At 38.3% G+C, this 15,375-nt stretch overlaps 1 protein-coding gene across 1 annotated transcript; it reads right to left on the reverse strand.

Moving 5' to 3' along the window:
• Nucleotides 1-220: 220 nt before the first annotated feature.
• On the reverse strand, nucleotides 221-14,217 carry mfn2 (mitofusin 2). Its single transcript, XM_007575437.2, has 18 exons — nucleotides 13,891-14,217; nucleotides 12,531-12,712; nucleotides 11,020-11,155; nucleotides 10,437-10,599; nucleotides 10,204-10,328; nucleotides 9,957-10,065; nucleotides 9,686-9,793; nucleotides 9,370-9,523; nucleotides 8,670-8,737; nucleotides 8,338-8,459; nucleotides 7,583-7,709; nucleotides 7,027-7,131; nucleotides 5,463-5,565; nucleotides 4,152-4,372; nucleotides 3,682-3,837; nucleotides 2,740-2,936; nucleotides 2,478-2,612; nucleotides 221-1,556 (listed from the first exon to the last, which is right to left on the reverse strand). Exons 2-18 carry the CDS (start codon nucleotides 12,706-12,708, stop codon nucleotides 1,487-1,489), a joined length of 2,277 nt encoding a protein of 758 aa, XP_007575499.1. The 5' UTR covers nucleotides 12,709-12,712; nucleotides 13,891-14,217; the 3' UTR covers nucleotides 221-1,486.
• Between the last annotated feature and the right edge of the window lie 1,158 nt (nucleotides 14,218-15,375).

A 15,375-nucleotide genomic window follows, 5' to 3' on the forward strand; every position in this document is an offset into this window, starting at 1 on the left:
GGAGAAGACAGAAGAGCTCAATTTTTTTTACAGATTACCTGTCATACTGTAAAATTTGCATACTGCAGCTTTAAGTGGTTCGCACACTATAAACTGTTAAAAATAAATAAATCACAAAGGCATTTTTCCCCAAATAGGGATAAGGTGCTATTAATAAAGCGGTAACATAAGTTGTAGATGAGCAAGACTCACCAAAGTTATTCATTTTTAAGCACCAGAATAACGAGAAAGAAAGAAAAAAGTTTATTTGTAAGCACTTACAAGAACAGTGTAATCATTTTGTTGGAAGTAATGTTTGCCGATTGTTGAAGAGGGAAATAAATTGACAAAATAAACAGTTTTTACATTTATACAAGATCTCAACAAAAACAAACATCATACATCTGAACTTATTGTTAATTTGACTCAACAATATGGTCAACAATAAATTAGGCTACAGATTGAATATAGAATGGATTAATTGGTTTTTAGCCGTACATACATCCAAAGGTTTCTGTTGATAGAAACCTTTGACCAATTTGAATGATGAATAAAATTTACTGCTTTGTTTTATAAATAGGATCAAGTTTAAATGAGTTTGTACTTTACTTGGTGTCTGTATGTTTAGACAGAGACTATAGCATATTTTTGTACACAAACAGGACCTGTTTGTTTCGTAAAGTGCTTTGAAAATAGGGCTGCACAATATTAGAAAATCTTGTGGCGACAATAACTTTGGTAAATATTTTGTTGACAACATCAGTTTCTCCTTTCCTTCCTGTCCTGTGCTTCCATCGCACTCTGACCTTTAGCATTTTATCTAAAATCATTAGTGTTTGGTGTGAGCAGACTATCAAACTGGCTAAACAAACTGGAAACATAGCATTAGCATAATAATAAAAAAAAAAAAAACTAAGTTCATTATAGTCGAATTACATTAGCCAAAAATTATTGCACTCCAAACAGTCCTGTGCAATACGAATATTGCACACAGTTTATATTGTGATGACAAAATGTTTGCGATAAATTGTGCAGCCCTACTTGAAACGTTTGTTTAATCAGAGCTATAAAATCAAACTGATTTGAACCAAAAGCAGAAGTACACTGAAGCTTTTTACACACTGGGTGAGAACATCCACAAGTTAAGATGCTAACAGTGAATAGGTGAGAACAAAGTGTGTGTTTCTTTTTGAGCTAACTTATCCAACAAACATGACAGTGAAATTCCTTAGATGTACCGAATTTGCGCATGTGAGGATGAAAGGACGCACATGGAGATGTACAGAGAGGAATATTTACTTCTGTTGTCATTCAAATAGGCTTTGCATGACATGCATACTGCACAGTTTATCTCCATAGAAACACATAGCAATTACTACAGAGCTCTGTTGACTCGGGTTAGCCGTCTCTTCTGAACAGAACATTACAATTACGTCACAAATTAGCCATGCAAGCATTTTACATGTTCCCCTGACGATGCTCAGTCTCAGAGGAAGCTCTGCCTGGGTCACTTGGTCTGCTGGAGGTACTGCTGGGTGAACATATTGAGCTCACTGTCCAACCAGCCTGCCTTGTTCCTAATGAGAGGAAAAAAAAAAAAACGGAATTCAGATCTGCATTTAGGCATCAGTCAGTGTCTGACGGTAAAAATAAATACTAATAAATAGTAGCCGCTGCACGTAAGCTCGACGTGAACGGATCCATGGTTCAGTGTTGGAGACGGAGGGCTGCGTCCTTAATAGCAAATTTATTAAAGACGTAGCCCTCTGCTGCCTCCTTGTGGAAAATCGAGAGGCGGAGATACCAGCGGCTTATGGCCGGGTGCGGCTTGCATATATGTACGTTTCCAGATTTATTTATTTATTTTTATTAAAATTTTGCAGATGCGGCTTATAGTGAGGTGCGCTCTATAGTCCGGAAAATACGGTACTTGTGCCCCACACCCATAAAGAAATATTAGGAAACCAAAACAATTTTCTCTTAAAACAAGTTTCAGTAAAAATCTTCAGTGCTATAGCCAAAAAAGAAAAAAAAAAAGAAAGGATCGCTCGAAAATGGCTTCAACCTGACCCCACTGATGCTAAAGGACTGACTGAAACTGATGGAGGAAACACACAAAATGGAAAAGTTAACGTTAATATGCCGAGACCGCGGGCGGATCTTTACAAAAAGAGATGGAGAAAATAGACTAGATTTCTAGAGAAAAACTGAGTCAGGTCTCTTATTCTTTGACATTATATATGCTGCTCTAAAACTGGAAAGTAAATCTGAATGCTGCTTCACACCTGTAACTTTTTATCTTTGTCAGAATGCAAGTGATTTCTCTTGCCGACAGTTGTTCTGTTCTTTGTTTTGTATGTGATCGATAAATGTAAACCAACATAGTTTTAAAAAAATAATAAAATCTGTTTCAGAATAGAAATTCCACCCTTGCGCAGTCATGTGGACAGCGAAGACGCCGACATGTTGCCCATCCTGTAACTCCAAACACATCTTACCGTAGAAGTTTAGCCTTGCTCTGTAGATTGTCCAAGAGCTCAATCTTCCTGTTCATTTCATTCACTTCATCATCGAGGTTCTGACGGGTGACGTCTACCTGCTGGCACAGCTGTGCAAACACGCCTGTCAGCTCTCTGTCAAAGACAAGACCGAAAAACAACAAGTTGACATAGCTCTGTAGTGACCAAGTAGTAGACACTTTTTACTGTCGGAACATGTAATCTGAGTTTTGTCTCCATTCACAGCACGGCTGAAACTCACTGCTGGACTTGGTGGCTGCAGTTGGATCCAGTGTAGCTGACAATTAGCTGCAGCTTCTCACTGGCGTAGTCCACAAACTGTCGCTTGAAGGCTCTCTCTTTGGCTTTGGTAGTCCATGTGAGTCGCTCGTAGACGTAGAGAAGCCCATAAAGACCCAGTGACAACGCAATCAGGCGCCATCCCACTGCCTTCCAAATCTGCACACAGTCGCAAGAGCCTCAAGTTATCTTTAAACACTTTGGCGTCAAAACATACTGAAGAAAACAATTATCACTCCCAAAGTCTGGTGTGTAGCCCCTATTGATATTTATTGTTTTACATACATTTCTGCTGTGTAATATTTTGACCCATTTAATAAAATTGTTCCCACATTGAAATTTTTCCAGAACCTGAAAGAGATGTAATCAATGACCTCGATCGATCTCGGCGTCTAATGATAAGAGAGGCAGAGTCTTATAATGAATTATATTTTAATGAACTATTCAGAAAGTGTGACTTGAGAAATGAAGTGAACAGTAAAGACAAGAGAAGGAAATTAAATAATATACTGAGTAGGATTCTAAACAGATAATAACAAAGCCAAACCAGAAGACTTGGACTCGGTGCTTTGCAGGCGGACACGCTTAGCCAGGACTGGCTAACTCCAACAAAAACAATTAAGCTAATTTCAAGCAGCATCACAAAAACACAGAGCTAACCCAGCAGCAGCTAGGTAGCCTGACTCCAAGAGGTTTTCTTAGCGAGGTAAAGAGGGTAAGAACTGATTAATGACAGTAATGATAAACACTTATGTAATGCTGGCAGTCGTGTTCACTACGTCATTTGATTAGTGTAATAGTGACTCAGTTGGAAGGGAATTATTGATTACTGTCGAATGTTTTGATGACTACGCAGATTTGGAACGATTTCATAAAGATGTATTTGACCCTGTAATTAACTTACCACACCGCCGACCACAAGGACACCCATGGAAGTACGCGACGTAAGAGATGCGAGACCTGTCACCATGGTGACCATGAGCTCTTCCTGAGTCACAGAACTTTGTGGGAATGGAGGCATGCTGGTGCTGACTGGTGTTAGGGCCATGGGCCGAGGAACCTGCAAGTTTAGTAGCAAAAAAAAGAAGCACAGATCTCTTTTATTCGGGCGTGATTATAGGTCATGCTTCTACAGCACCACAACCTTCCTTGTAGTAATTAAACATGCAAAATACAGTGAATTATTGACCAAAATACTCCAATGTTAACAGTATTTCAAAGGAGAAACCTGCTAAAATAATAGATAAAAAAAAAAGATAACATCCTGGTAAAAGATAACAACAAGGTTCTTTATCACCAGAGGCCAATTTAACGCCATCCAGATAATGTGACTGACTAAGAAGTTTTCTTTTTCAAAAACCTGGGAAAGATTACCTGGTCGCTGTAGCCCATGAGGGCCCGTCGGGTGTTCTTGGGCCCTAGAAACCGGTTGACAAGCATGGTCCAACCAAGGGAAAAGTGGAAGCTGATATCCTCTTGAAAATCACTACAGAGCTTGTCACAGGCCAGGTCGTATGTAAGGTTGAAGAACTGACGAGGAATAATCTTGTTGGCCTGCTCTCTGATCGAATTTGGCAGCAGAGGCTTCAGGCCCTCTGTAATAAAAATGATTTAAAAATCAGTTGAGATCAATTTACATTTACCGAGACAAAACACCATCCGTGAGATGACGACAAAAAGAGGCATAAAACAGTTGATAAGTGGGATCAATGATAACAGTAACCCAATTTAAATAGATGGTGAAAGTGATTTTTACATTAAAATATGATCAAAATGCTCATCTTCCTAATAACAACATGCAAACTGTAAGTGCAAACTTTAAGCTGAGTTTGTACGCTCATTAACTCCCCGTCTCCCTCCCTTAAAGCAATGTTTTCATCATTAGAAGTCCCTTTAGGACAGAGGTTGTCAGACTGATAGAGCCGCCCCACCCTGGTCACGTCCCTGTGACACGACGGCACAGATTCACAGCTTTCGAGTTAAGGAGACAACACTGCGGCTGGCACGGGAGAATCTTTATTTTATGTAAAGTCCTTCTTTTCACCAGCATCTCCAGAGGCTCTACAGTCGTCTCCAGAACAGCTTTTTTTTTTTTTTTTTTTTTTTTTTTAAAATCGGGTCGTTAAGCCTTCTTAGGACCCTGACTGTGATGCTGCTGCCCCAACAGGTAACAGCAGAAGAAATGACGGCCTCGACAAGAGATTTACAGAAGACCTGCAGCATCTTGCTGCAAAACTTGATCTGAACTTCTTCAAGAAGTCCAGTCTGCTCTGATCCTTCTCGACGGCTTCACTGTTGCGTCTCCAGTCCATTCTGATGTCCCGGCAAACGCTGAGGTATTTATATCCCTCAACCACTTACATTTCTACTGCCACGATGGAAACGGGGTTTGATCGAACCCTGCACAAAATGCTGCATCTCAATGTGGGGACAGAGAGGTGCTAGTTTAGTTTGCTGACAGCAGACACATAACTAAGGGTCAGAGGTGTTCGTGAAGACTTGCACATCAAGCACCCACACTGTATGAAGTCTAATGAAACCTAATGCAATTTTGATGGAGTAACCATAGACATTACTGATCTGACATTGTAGCTTGCAGCAATATGTAAATGGCACAAACCAAACGTGAGACTGTGCAGAGACAACAGACAAGAAGTATTAGTATTTAGCTGCCTGATATTTTACCTATCATCTCCATTTGTGTGGCCTGCAGGGCGTTCGTGATGGAGCTTGAGCACCTTTCGGACATGGTCTTCCCCAGACCGTCCTCTATGTGGCGATGGAGTTCCTGAAACACAAAATGACCTTCTAGTTTATTGTTAAAACTGGACAACTGTTTGGGAGTTTAGCAAAAACTCAGACTGTGTAATTCAAATTGAGTGAGGAACTAAAATAAAACACCCATCAAGTCCGTTGGTTTAAAACTCATAACACAATTAACTTTACATGCTTGTCAGGCTGCAGCGAACTGGCATACATCTCACACTCTGCACATTTACCTCTCCTTCACCTCTCCAAACCAGTTTGACCTCATGACAGGCTGCTGGCAAAAATAAATAAATAAAATAGCTGCACAGTCTTCAAGTGACCAAAAAACTATTTGCTTGAGTTTGTAAAGGCCACACCAGTAGTGACTGATTTGATCGTTATTATTTAGACTACATATTATTATTCTGTGAAAGATGTCTCCTGTGTAATTTGAAAATGTTTCTTACATTTAAAAGCAAGCATTATACCTTCCAGACTATAAGCCACTGCTTTTCTCATATGTTTTAAACACGGTGATGCAGCTAAAGCTCGCCTTTTGAGTCAGTGGGTGTAGAAAGGTTTGGACTGCTGCACGATGAAGAAGACAGGACAAACTCCAGAGCAAATTCACCTCTACACAAAAGTGACAATGAGAGCAACAGCGACAGAAAGACTTAAAATGAGTTCAATTCCAAAACTGAGGAAGGCAACTTTAGTGCGTAGGTAGTGATCAATGATCTTTGCTTTTTTTGTTTTGTTTTTGTTTTAAAGCAGTCGTGGTACAAGCTGCTTAAGTCTTAAAAATTGTATATCTCATTTTACAACGTGGAAACCTGCAGAATAGGCAGGTGCGACCTGTACATGTACACAGCTTTTCTTGTCGAAGTTAGTGGGTGTGGCTTATATTCCGGTGCGCACAATGGTCTGGAAGTTATGGTACTAAAAACTGCTCTGTGAAGATTGGGATTTAGTATTTAAAGTATAAATTCTACATTAGTTTCTTTGCTTAACGGGGCAGTATTATGTAAAAAAGATACAAAGGCTCAATTTCAAGGCGTTAAAATTATGAAGTCAAATTTCATTTAAGTCATATTTCATTTATACAGCATTTATATAGTAATCTAGCAACCAATCAGGTTATCAAATAGATCTTTGAAACTTCTTTTGTTTTGGCTGGGTGCAGACTTAAATATTACACCTTTGACATTTTATTTCCAAAAGTCATCATTCATTAAGATTAATCTTTTTTTTTTTCAGTTTTTTCTTAGCCAAAGAAATCATGAGTTCATTTTCTATTTTTCAATTCCTTACATTTACATAAAAATAGGGAAATTAGCCATTTGAGTTTGGTAGTTCTTGTTTCTAAATGAATATATGTTGACCCCAAAGTGCACCAAACAAATTAAAGCACTAAAAGGTTTCGTTTTCTCCCCTTTCTTAATTCTTTGATATGCACCGACTACTGAATGAACCATTTTAGAAACTACCAAGTGAAACTCACATTTTTGTAGACCTTGAGGACGACAGGTGACGGGTGGAAGTCCATGTGGAAGTCATCCACTAGGACATGAAGCTTCCTTATTTCCTCTGCCATAGTGTTAGTTACCTGGACAGGACAACAGACACACCAAGTCAATTAGTAAATGTTCATGAATCGTTTTTCACATTCTGATTCACAGCCTATTGCTTTTATTTTTTTGTCGTTTTGTTAAACCAAGCTAACAATGGACAGAGGTCAAGGACAAAAGATTTACTGTCAGTCGAACTGAGGCGTTTCTGTCAATGATAAAACGGTCAAGTACACATTTTGTTTAATGTTTCTTAAACTGTGTTGGATTTTCAACCCTAATGCCGTTCTGTTAACTTTACTTCTGCTATTGAAAATATATGAAATGAAAGCCACAATTTATCGAAGTTTTCATTTAATACGGATGTAATGAACTAAAATACAGTAACATTAAGCAAATTTTAACAGTCGAGCACTGTCATTACTTTTAAAACAAATACTCAACATTATAACAGAGACTGTGATGTCACATGTCATAATTTTATCTCACCTGTCTCTCCACATCCTCTGTAATCCTCTTGATCTTAGCCTTGCAGTCCATAGTCAACAGATCCAGTTGTTTCTCTATAAACTCCAGCCGTTGTTGACGATCCTCTTTTGTCTCCAAGCAGTAGAGTCTGAGCAAACATGCACAAAAGTACAAACTCATTAAGCTGGAGAAAGGAGTTTGATTATAACTTGCTATATATATATTTTTTTTTTAAAAGTGGTACTCAGGGCACCGTGACATAGACAGACTTTCTCTTATTGGGGCTAATATCTGGAAAGGTGTGTTTAAAAAATAAGACATGCATCTTTTTAAAAGCAAAAAAAAACTATAACCTGGAGACTACCACCCCGGTTGGATCATTGGCAAGGAATTGTAGAGGAGATTCACTATAGATAAGCTGACATGTCTTCAAAGTACTCTTTCAACAAAAGCTGGTCTAAATGATTTACATATAAGAGCAGGGAAACATAATTAGATCCAACACTTTGTAGTATTGTTTTTTTCCCCCACAAAACTACAAATCAGTCGCCCCCAAAATCCAAAATAAAAGATTAAAATGTTTTATTTTAATAATGAAAAATGTTAAATTTAGAGTACAAAAAAAAAAGCTCAATGTTTTCAATACTTTTGCAAAACGCTGTCACACAAAACAATTTTAGTCATTTAACACCAAATCATTAGTGCAGCTTCAGTTTGTGGGAGAGACACCCCACAGCGCTCATGTGTTTCATCCTGACAGTACAACACACACTCACCTCTGTTCTTGGGCAGCTACATGCACCAAGTCCATAATGCGCCGCAGAGCTTCAGATATTTGCTTAGCTCTTACTGTGTGCTGTTCGAACTTGGTCTTCACCGCAGACTGAGATATGCACTCCTAAGTACAGCAAACCGATTAAACAGGCAGTCAAGCAACCTGGACATCAATGCAAAATGTGGATGTCTCGAAAAACCTAAAGTCTGCAACCTGCTCACATGAAAACTGTCATTTTGAAACGTGTGTATGAATGATATGCAGAAGTTAGCTAAAGCACGATAAGAGGAATGGAAACACATGTTATGATGCTCCACAGTAAAAGGGTCTTACTTCAAATCGCCTCTCAAAGTTTTGGAACTCAAACATTCGGGCTTGAAATCCCTCAGCTAGAGCGCCACCTGGAACAATGGCAAGAACAAAACCATCTTCAAAATCCTAGACACACGTCACATTTTTATTAATACCAGGACTGACTTTACATATTGGACAGGTATATACATTTTTCTTTTGTAGCCCTGAAGTGTTAGTAATGCACACAAAACCTAGTAAAAAAAAAATAGCACAAGTATTTGACATTTACATTTTACAATGTTGTATTTTATTAAAATACAGAACCATTTTTTTTAAAGAACACGCTGTTGTATTTTGCAACCTTTCAACAAATATTAATTTTTTGCAGATTAATTTGATAGATTATTCTACTTTTTATGTGAATTCCAAAAACTATATTAGAGATAAAATGGCTTGTTTTTTTTTAAATGGCTTCTTCTAAATGTTCAAAAATGGATCCTTTTAATGGTTCTTTAAAGTGAATGGATCTTTAAGATTTGGTTCTCACAAAATCCATTGTTGGTTGACAGTCAGTGGTAATGGTTGGGATTATTGCAAGGTAATAAATGAACAGCCTTTGTTTTTGTGTCGATCTTTTGTTCTATTCCCAAATAAAAAATAAAAAAAAAACACTCTCCCCACCCTAGGCCCCCTGACACAAAGCCTGTTCAACACCACAAGCAGTTAGAATCCAATCAACCTGATTCAGGCATCCCTTGGGCCTTCTGCACACGAGCCTGAAGCACTTCTTTAGCTGAGACGAAGAAGATGCGGTCGCTGGCCTGGGCTCTGTCAACAACGCCCAACTCATCCACAAGAAAATTAGTGCAGCGGTCCATATGCTGTCTGCGAACCTGTGTCGAGATAAACATACGTTGTAAAAAATAAAACTCAACAGATTTGGGAACAAAGGTTCTGAACTGACCAGGGGGCCTCATGTACAAGCGCTCCATACAGTTTACCATCAACATAAAATTCCTCCAGAACTGAGACTCTTTCACATAAAATTGACTAACCTCCTCCATATATTCTGGCTCTGAGGCAGAGGCATCCCAGCGGTTGTTGAGGATAAAAACATTAGGACTGGAGAGACGCTGATTGACTTTATGAAAGAAGGACTTCTCCTGCAGAAAGTTAAGAAACGTTTTAAAACAGATAGCTGGAACACGATGGGCATTTAAATAATTTACATTAAACAAGCAATTGCACAATTCCCAGTTACTTCAGCTTTATCTCGTAAAATACTCGAGTCGGTTGTTTCTGCAGAACAAAGCTTTTGTGTCTCACTGTTTGCATGAGCGTGGATTCAGAGTTTGCTACTAGAACAAACACATCTGCATCAAGGCAGAACTTGTCGATCCAGCTGTCCAACTCGGTGGTGACGTCGATGCCGGGGCTGGAGAGGAGAAAAGCATGAAAACCTAAGCTTTATGAGGCATCGTCAGCTTTTGTGAAAGAAAAGGACCGGTTACATTTTTCTTCAAAACTGAGTACTAACACTCCAGTTAAAGCTAAAAATCAACTTTCAGCTAACCTGTCCAAAAGCACCAAATCATCTCTTAGTAAAGCACACTTTGCTTTAGGCCACATGACGCAGACCAGACTGCCAGCGTCCAGATCCACATCCTGAAGCAGAGCATGGGCCAGCTGGTTCACCGTCTGATCAGAGACATCAATGGGTCAATCTTTACTCACAAACAACATCCTACCACAAACAGACCTATTTAGTGTACACTGGTAGCTGGAGCTGTCAGTCAGGTCACTAACCGTTATGCTTTTCCTGTCCTCAGAGCCTTCAGTGAGCAGGAAGCCTTCATTGCCATCTGTGCCCTCCACCCTCAGGAAACAGTTGGTTGTGTGTCCAATTCCAGATGGCAAAACTTTATCACATAACATGGCATTGATCACAGAACTCTTCCCGTTACTGGTTCTGTGAAAGAAAAGCATGTAAAGCCAGTTAAACCTGCAGTAATTTCAGAAACCTACCTACACTTTATGTAAAATGTTTGATATTTTGAGACGAGCAAAAACTCTGCTGTCAGTATCGACTGATCGTCGATCACCCAAAATTAAAGAAATCGGGGCAATCGGTGCACCTCTAAAATTTACCCACCCCCAAGACCAAGACCCAAGCGAAACACAGATGCCCACCATAGCAAATCCTTTCTGCCCACAGCCATCACCATAACTTGAGTTACAACATTTACTTTACATTTGGGACCAGTAAGGGGGAACTGAATTGAGTTTGAATGTTTGTGGGAAAGAAACAAAGCAGTTCAACTTGCTCATAAAAGTTTGTGTGAAGATAAATACACAATTACCAACTGCTAGAAAATGTAATTTAATTTACCTTCCAAAGAAAACCACCTTCATATGCCTCCGTGCTAGCACTTCTCCTATTCCTGCCACCTTGGACAGGTAGCCGCAGACCTCCTGAACCTGCTCCTCAGTGGTCAGTGGGTCCAGCTGCTCATTTTTGTAAGTATCTAAACAGTGAGGGACACAGTGGTTAGCCGCTTAATGATCTTCCTTATCCTTGAAACAATCCTAATATAAGGCATCGTATTTTGTATAATTTCAGACTATGAAAACTATAGAGACAGGCAGTGTTTTACCCACTGTAAATTATCAGACTGTTACACTTACAAGGCCACAGACTACTTACTAAAACTTGAAAAAGTACACTACGCATATACTGTCTTCCAAAGACAAAATGCAGGAGCAACACTGAGATCTATCACAAGCAAATCAAATCAGTTATCTAAAAGAGGGATTGTTGTATTTACATAAAGATGTTTTAATGGTTAAACTGGAGCAAAACATATTTTCATATTCTAATTATTGAGAAGTGAGAGAAATCTTAAGGTGGGAGCAGATCATTTCTGTTTGAGCAAAGAAGGACAACTGGGGACTCAAGATTTAAATGGGAAGGAAAAAATGCTGCCTAGCATAAAGTTATATGGTAGCAAAATGTTACATATTTAGTATATAAATGTCTATTTTTGCCCATGTGAAAGTTTAGTTTGAGGATTTATCCAATGTTGAAGACAATATAGCCATTTCATTAAGATTATATTACAGGAATTATATGCTGCTGCATTTTAAATTCAACAAGGTGATATCCAGGATAAAACCCCTCAAAACATTGTTTTTCCTAATATAAATGTTAGATTTTTCTTTTTTTATTGTATTTGATTATCAGACATAAGCCAGATGTTAAAGTTAGATTTTATTTGAATGACCTTTTCTTCATAGACCACACACACACACACACACATAAAACTTTCAGGTTTTTGTTTTTGATTCAAATACTTTCACAAAGGGGAAGATTGTTCCCATCTTACAGTAGACCTATGGAGATTAGGCATTGGTTGGTTTCGGTTTTCAAGGTATAATCCCGTCTAAACGAATAAAATCTGCTATTCTTTTGCTCCCATGAGAAGACGGATGGCAGGTTGGGAGGAAGAAGGTTGCTCTACATACAAAACCTGACTAAATGACAGTGGCAGTGAGAGGACACTTACAAAAACTCTACAGTCAGAAAACAGAAAAGCTTTGTCTCCACTAGCACCTCATAAATAACATTTATGATTATTTGATGGATACAAGAGGGCATTGTGAATAAAATCTATTATTATGGCTCTGACAGCAACAGGTCATGTAAGAGGGTGAAGATCAGACCACAATCCAGCAAACATTTAAGAAGCAAATCAGCTACATATTCACATCAAGGCATGTAAATAAAAGAAGCAAAATCACACATTTTAGATCCGTGATCATAATACTGTAAGACCTCATAACAGTGACATTTTTACCAGAGGTTAACATAGGTGATAATTTTATATATATATAAAAAAATACCTTCCAGAAAGGCTGCGCTTTCCTTGATGTAGGTCGCAAGTTGTTCAAATATTCCATTGATCTTCTTCTTTGCGGTGACAAAATGCTTCAGTGGTGACACATTTACTTCAGCCATTGTTCTGTTTTTCTTCTTGCATTGAAACTGGACAGGGTTGGGTCTTGAAACAGATATAGACATGGCACTGCAGACATCAGAAGAAAGGTTACCCAAACATTTACAGTAAAATTAATCCACGTATATAAATCTCACTGTCCGATATCCTCAAGACCCTTAACTGCTTTAAGCGAGTTCCTTAAAAAAAAAAAAGTCTAAGATGTTCACGGCTTTGTAAGCAGAAGTTACGAGTCAATTCTAACGCCTCTCTTTCCACACTTTTGTAAGTCAGCTCAATTATGTTAAAAAAAGAAAAAAAAGAACTTTGTGTGCAAAGCCAGGTTTTCATCAGTAGGCTTGATAAAGGTGGTTAATGAATATTAGTGAAACCTCTCAACAGACAAATAGAGGTGCATCAATAAACCAGTCCCGATTTCATTCATTATGGGAGATCAGTAATCAGCCAATATTTACATATGAAGCCGATCTTATCCACCAACCTTATCTACCTATAAACCAGCCACTGTCCTCTTTTGCCCTTCAGTGAGAAGGGGTTAAATGACAGACCAGCCCATCAGGTCGTCTCTGTACATTTGCAGTTAACAATGGTCACCCCTATTGTTGGCAACTCAGCAACTTTCTTGCTACACCTAGCAACATTTCAGACAAAAAAAAAAACTATATATATTGGCCAAAATCGGCACCGGCAAGTCAGGCTTGTCAAAGATCTGTGGTTGGCAATTGGTCAGAAAACTGCAATCGGTGTCCCCCCTAAAAAACAAAGAGGCTTCAATTATACCTTAAAATATAAAAGTAATATTATGAGAATGGTACTAATGAAATAAAAGAAAATAGTTTAATCATGTTTTATTTAGCTACAAACTACAAGGCTTTTCTAGAACATTTTATTCACCTATTAAAAGTTAACTTTCTTCAGAAAGTCCATATAGATTTTGTAATTGTAGATTTACTTAGGAGTTCAAGCAAAATGGTTTCAAAGGCTTGATGTCACCTCGACTAGGCAAAGCAGTTATTCCGTAAACAAAACCCAATTTTCTTTTTTCGCGTCTGCTTGATGTGCTATGAGACATTTTCGTGAAAGGCTACTTATAATGATTTTTTCAAAGGTCTTGCATACATGATTATTCCAATTTATCATAAAAAAAAACGTCTCATAGAATAAAACAATCCGGGAGTTTTCGTGTCCACTGCCGAGGCGCAGGCAAATGTTAAAAACTGATGTTGTAAAATAGTTAAGCTACTTGCCTTGGATCAGGGCGTTTTCACGAACAGACACCTTGCATCATTGGTTAGGACAGGGTCGGTATCCTTGCATGCACACGGGCTGCGAAGGTTAGTGTGTGACCATTTGAGCTGACAGACGAGAATATAACCCGTCACACCGCAAGCATTTCTGTCGACACTGCAATTTTAACAGCTTCTGTTCGTAAAATTATAAATATCAGTTATGCTGTTGGGTCAAAGCAACAAGCGCAAAAGCAACACAGGCTCAGCGCCGTTCCTATTAGCTTGTTTTCGTCCTGTCCCTTCTCTCCAAATAGACAGCTGAGCTCCGCAGGAAACGGAAACAGAAGCACATCCGCTAAAGACAGAAACTTGTCTTCTTCTTCTCGGTTGAGAGACCAAGAATTATCGCCACTAACTGGACTGGAGTTTGGAAATGTAAAAAACGATTAGATTTTTTCCAGAAGATTTTTTTACTTTTCAAAAGTGACATGACTTGATCTATTATTTTAATTACGTTGCTTCCAAAAATATTTTCTTTTGTGTGTTTTATTTATTTAGTCCTTGTTTGAGCTCATTTGTGGTTCATATGTGCTGCGCCTTCATGAGTATGGAGGACCAAAACTGACATAATAAAAAATAAAAGCATAAATACATATTTTGTTTTTCCTGGTCCTCCATACATGAAAACATTCGGGACAAATTCAAGTAAACTGCAATGAGGGTTTTTACCCTGATTAAGGTTTTCTAATGATTTTAATAAAATTAGGTTTGTTAAAGCTGCAGTATGTAACCTTTTTTTAAGTGCCTCTATGTCATGACAGTATAATATGAGATGGGTAATCTGTGACAATACAAACGTCTGTGTGGGTGGAGGGTTTCTGCTTGCATGTCCTACAAATCCTGGTAGACTACCATTCATTTCACAATATTCCTGTCAAAGATTTTTGAACGATTTATTGACGATTCTTACACATTCAGCCTTACCTAATGCAAACTGAAGTTAGATGAAAATCTACGTCCTTATAGCGATTATTGTTTGGCAAAAATGTCCAAATCTTCATTTTCCTCCTTTCCCACAGTTATTGGAATCAAAGGAAAATGTCCTGTGACTTAATTCAAATTCAAAAATACTTTATTGATCCTAAAGGGAAATCAAATGTTAATAACTGTTAATTAAACAGTTATCACAGATGATGATGACTGTAGACAGGAAATATCTCCTGTTGTCGGTATTACAGCAAATTTGAAGAAGCCTCCAACTGAAGACATTTGTTTTTCTACAACAGTTTCAAGAAAGGGATGGTCAGAGTTGTCCATAATTTTCTTGATTTTATGCATAATTCTTTTTCAGGTTGTTGAGCCTTTCTAGGCCCCTGGTTCTGGTGCTACTGCCCCAACAGATGACGACAGAAGAGATGATGCTCTCAACAGATTATTGAAGATATACAACATCTTGGTGCAAACTTTGATCAGATGAAAGATCAAATTTGTTAAGCAATGGTT

This window comes from Poecilia formosa, unplaced genomic scaffold (assembly GCF_000485575.1).
Source record: "Poecilia formosa unplaced genomic scaffold, Poecilia_formosa-5.1.2 Scaffold377, whole genome shotgun sequence".
NCBI lineage: Eukaryota > Metazoa > Chordata > Actinopteri > Cyprinodontiformes > Poeciliidae > Poecilia > Poecilia formosa.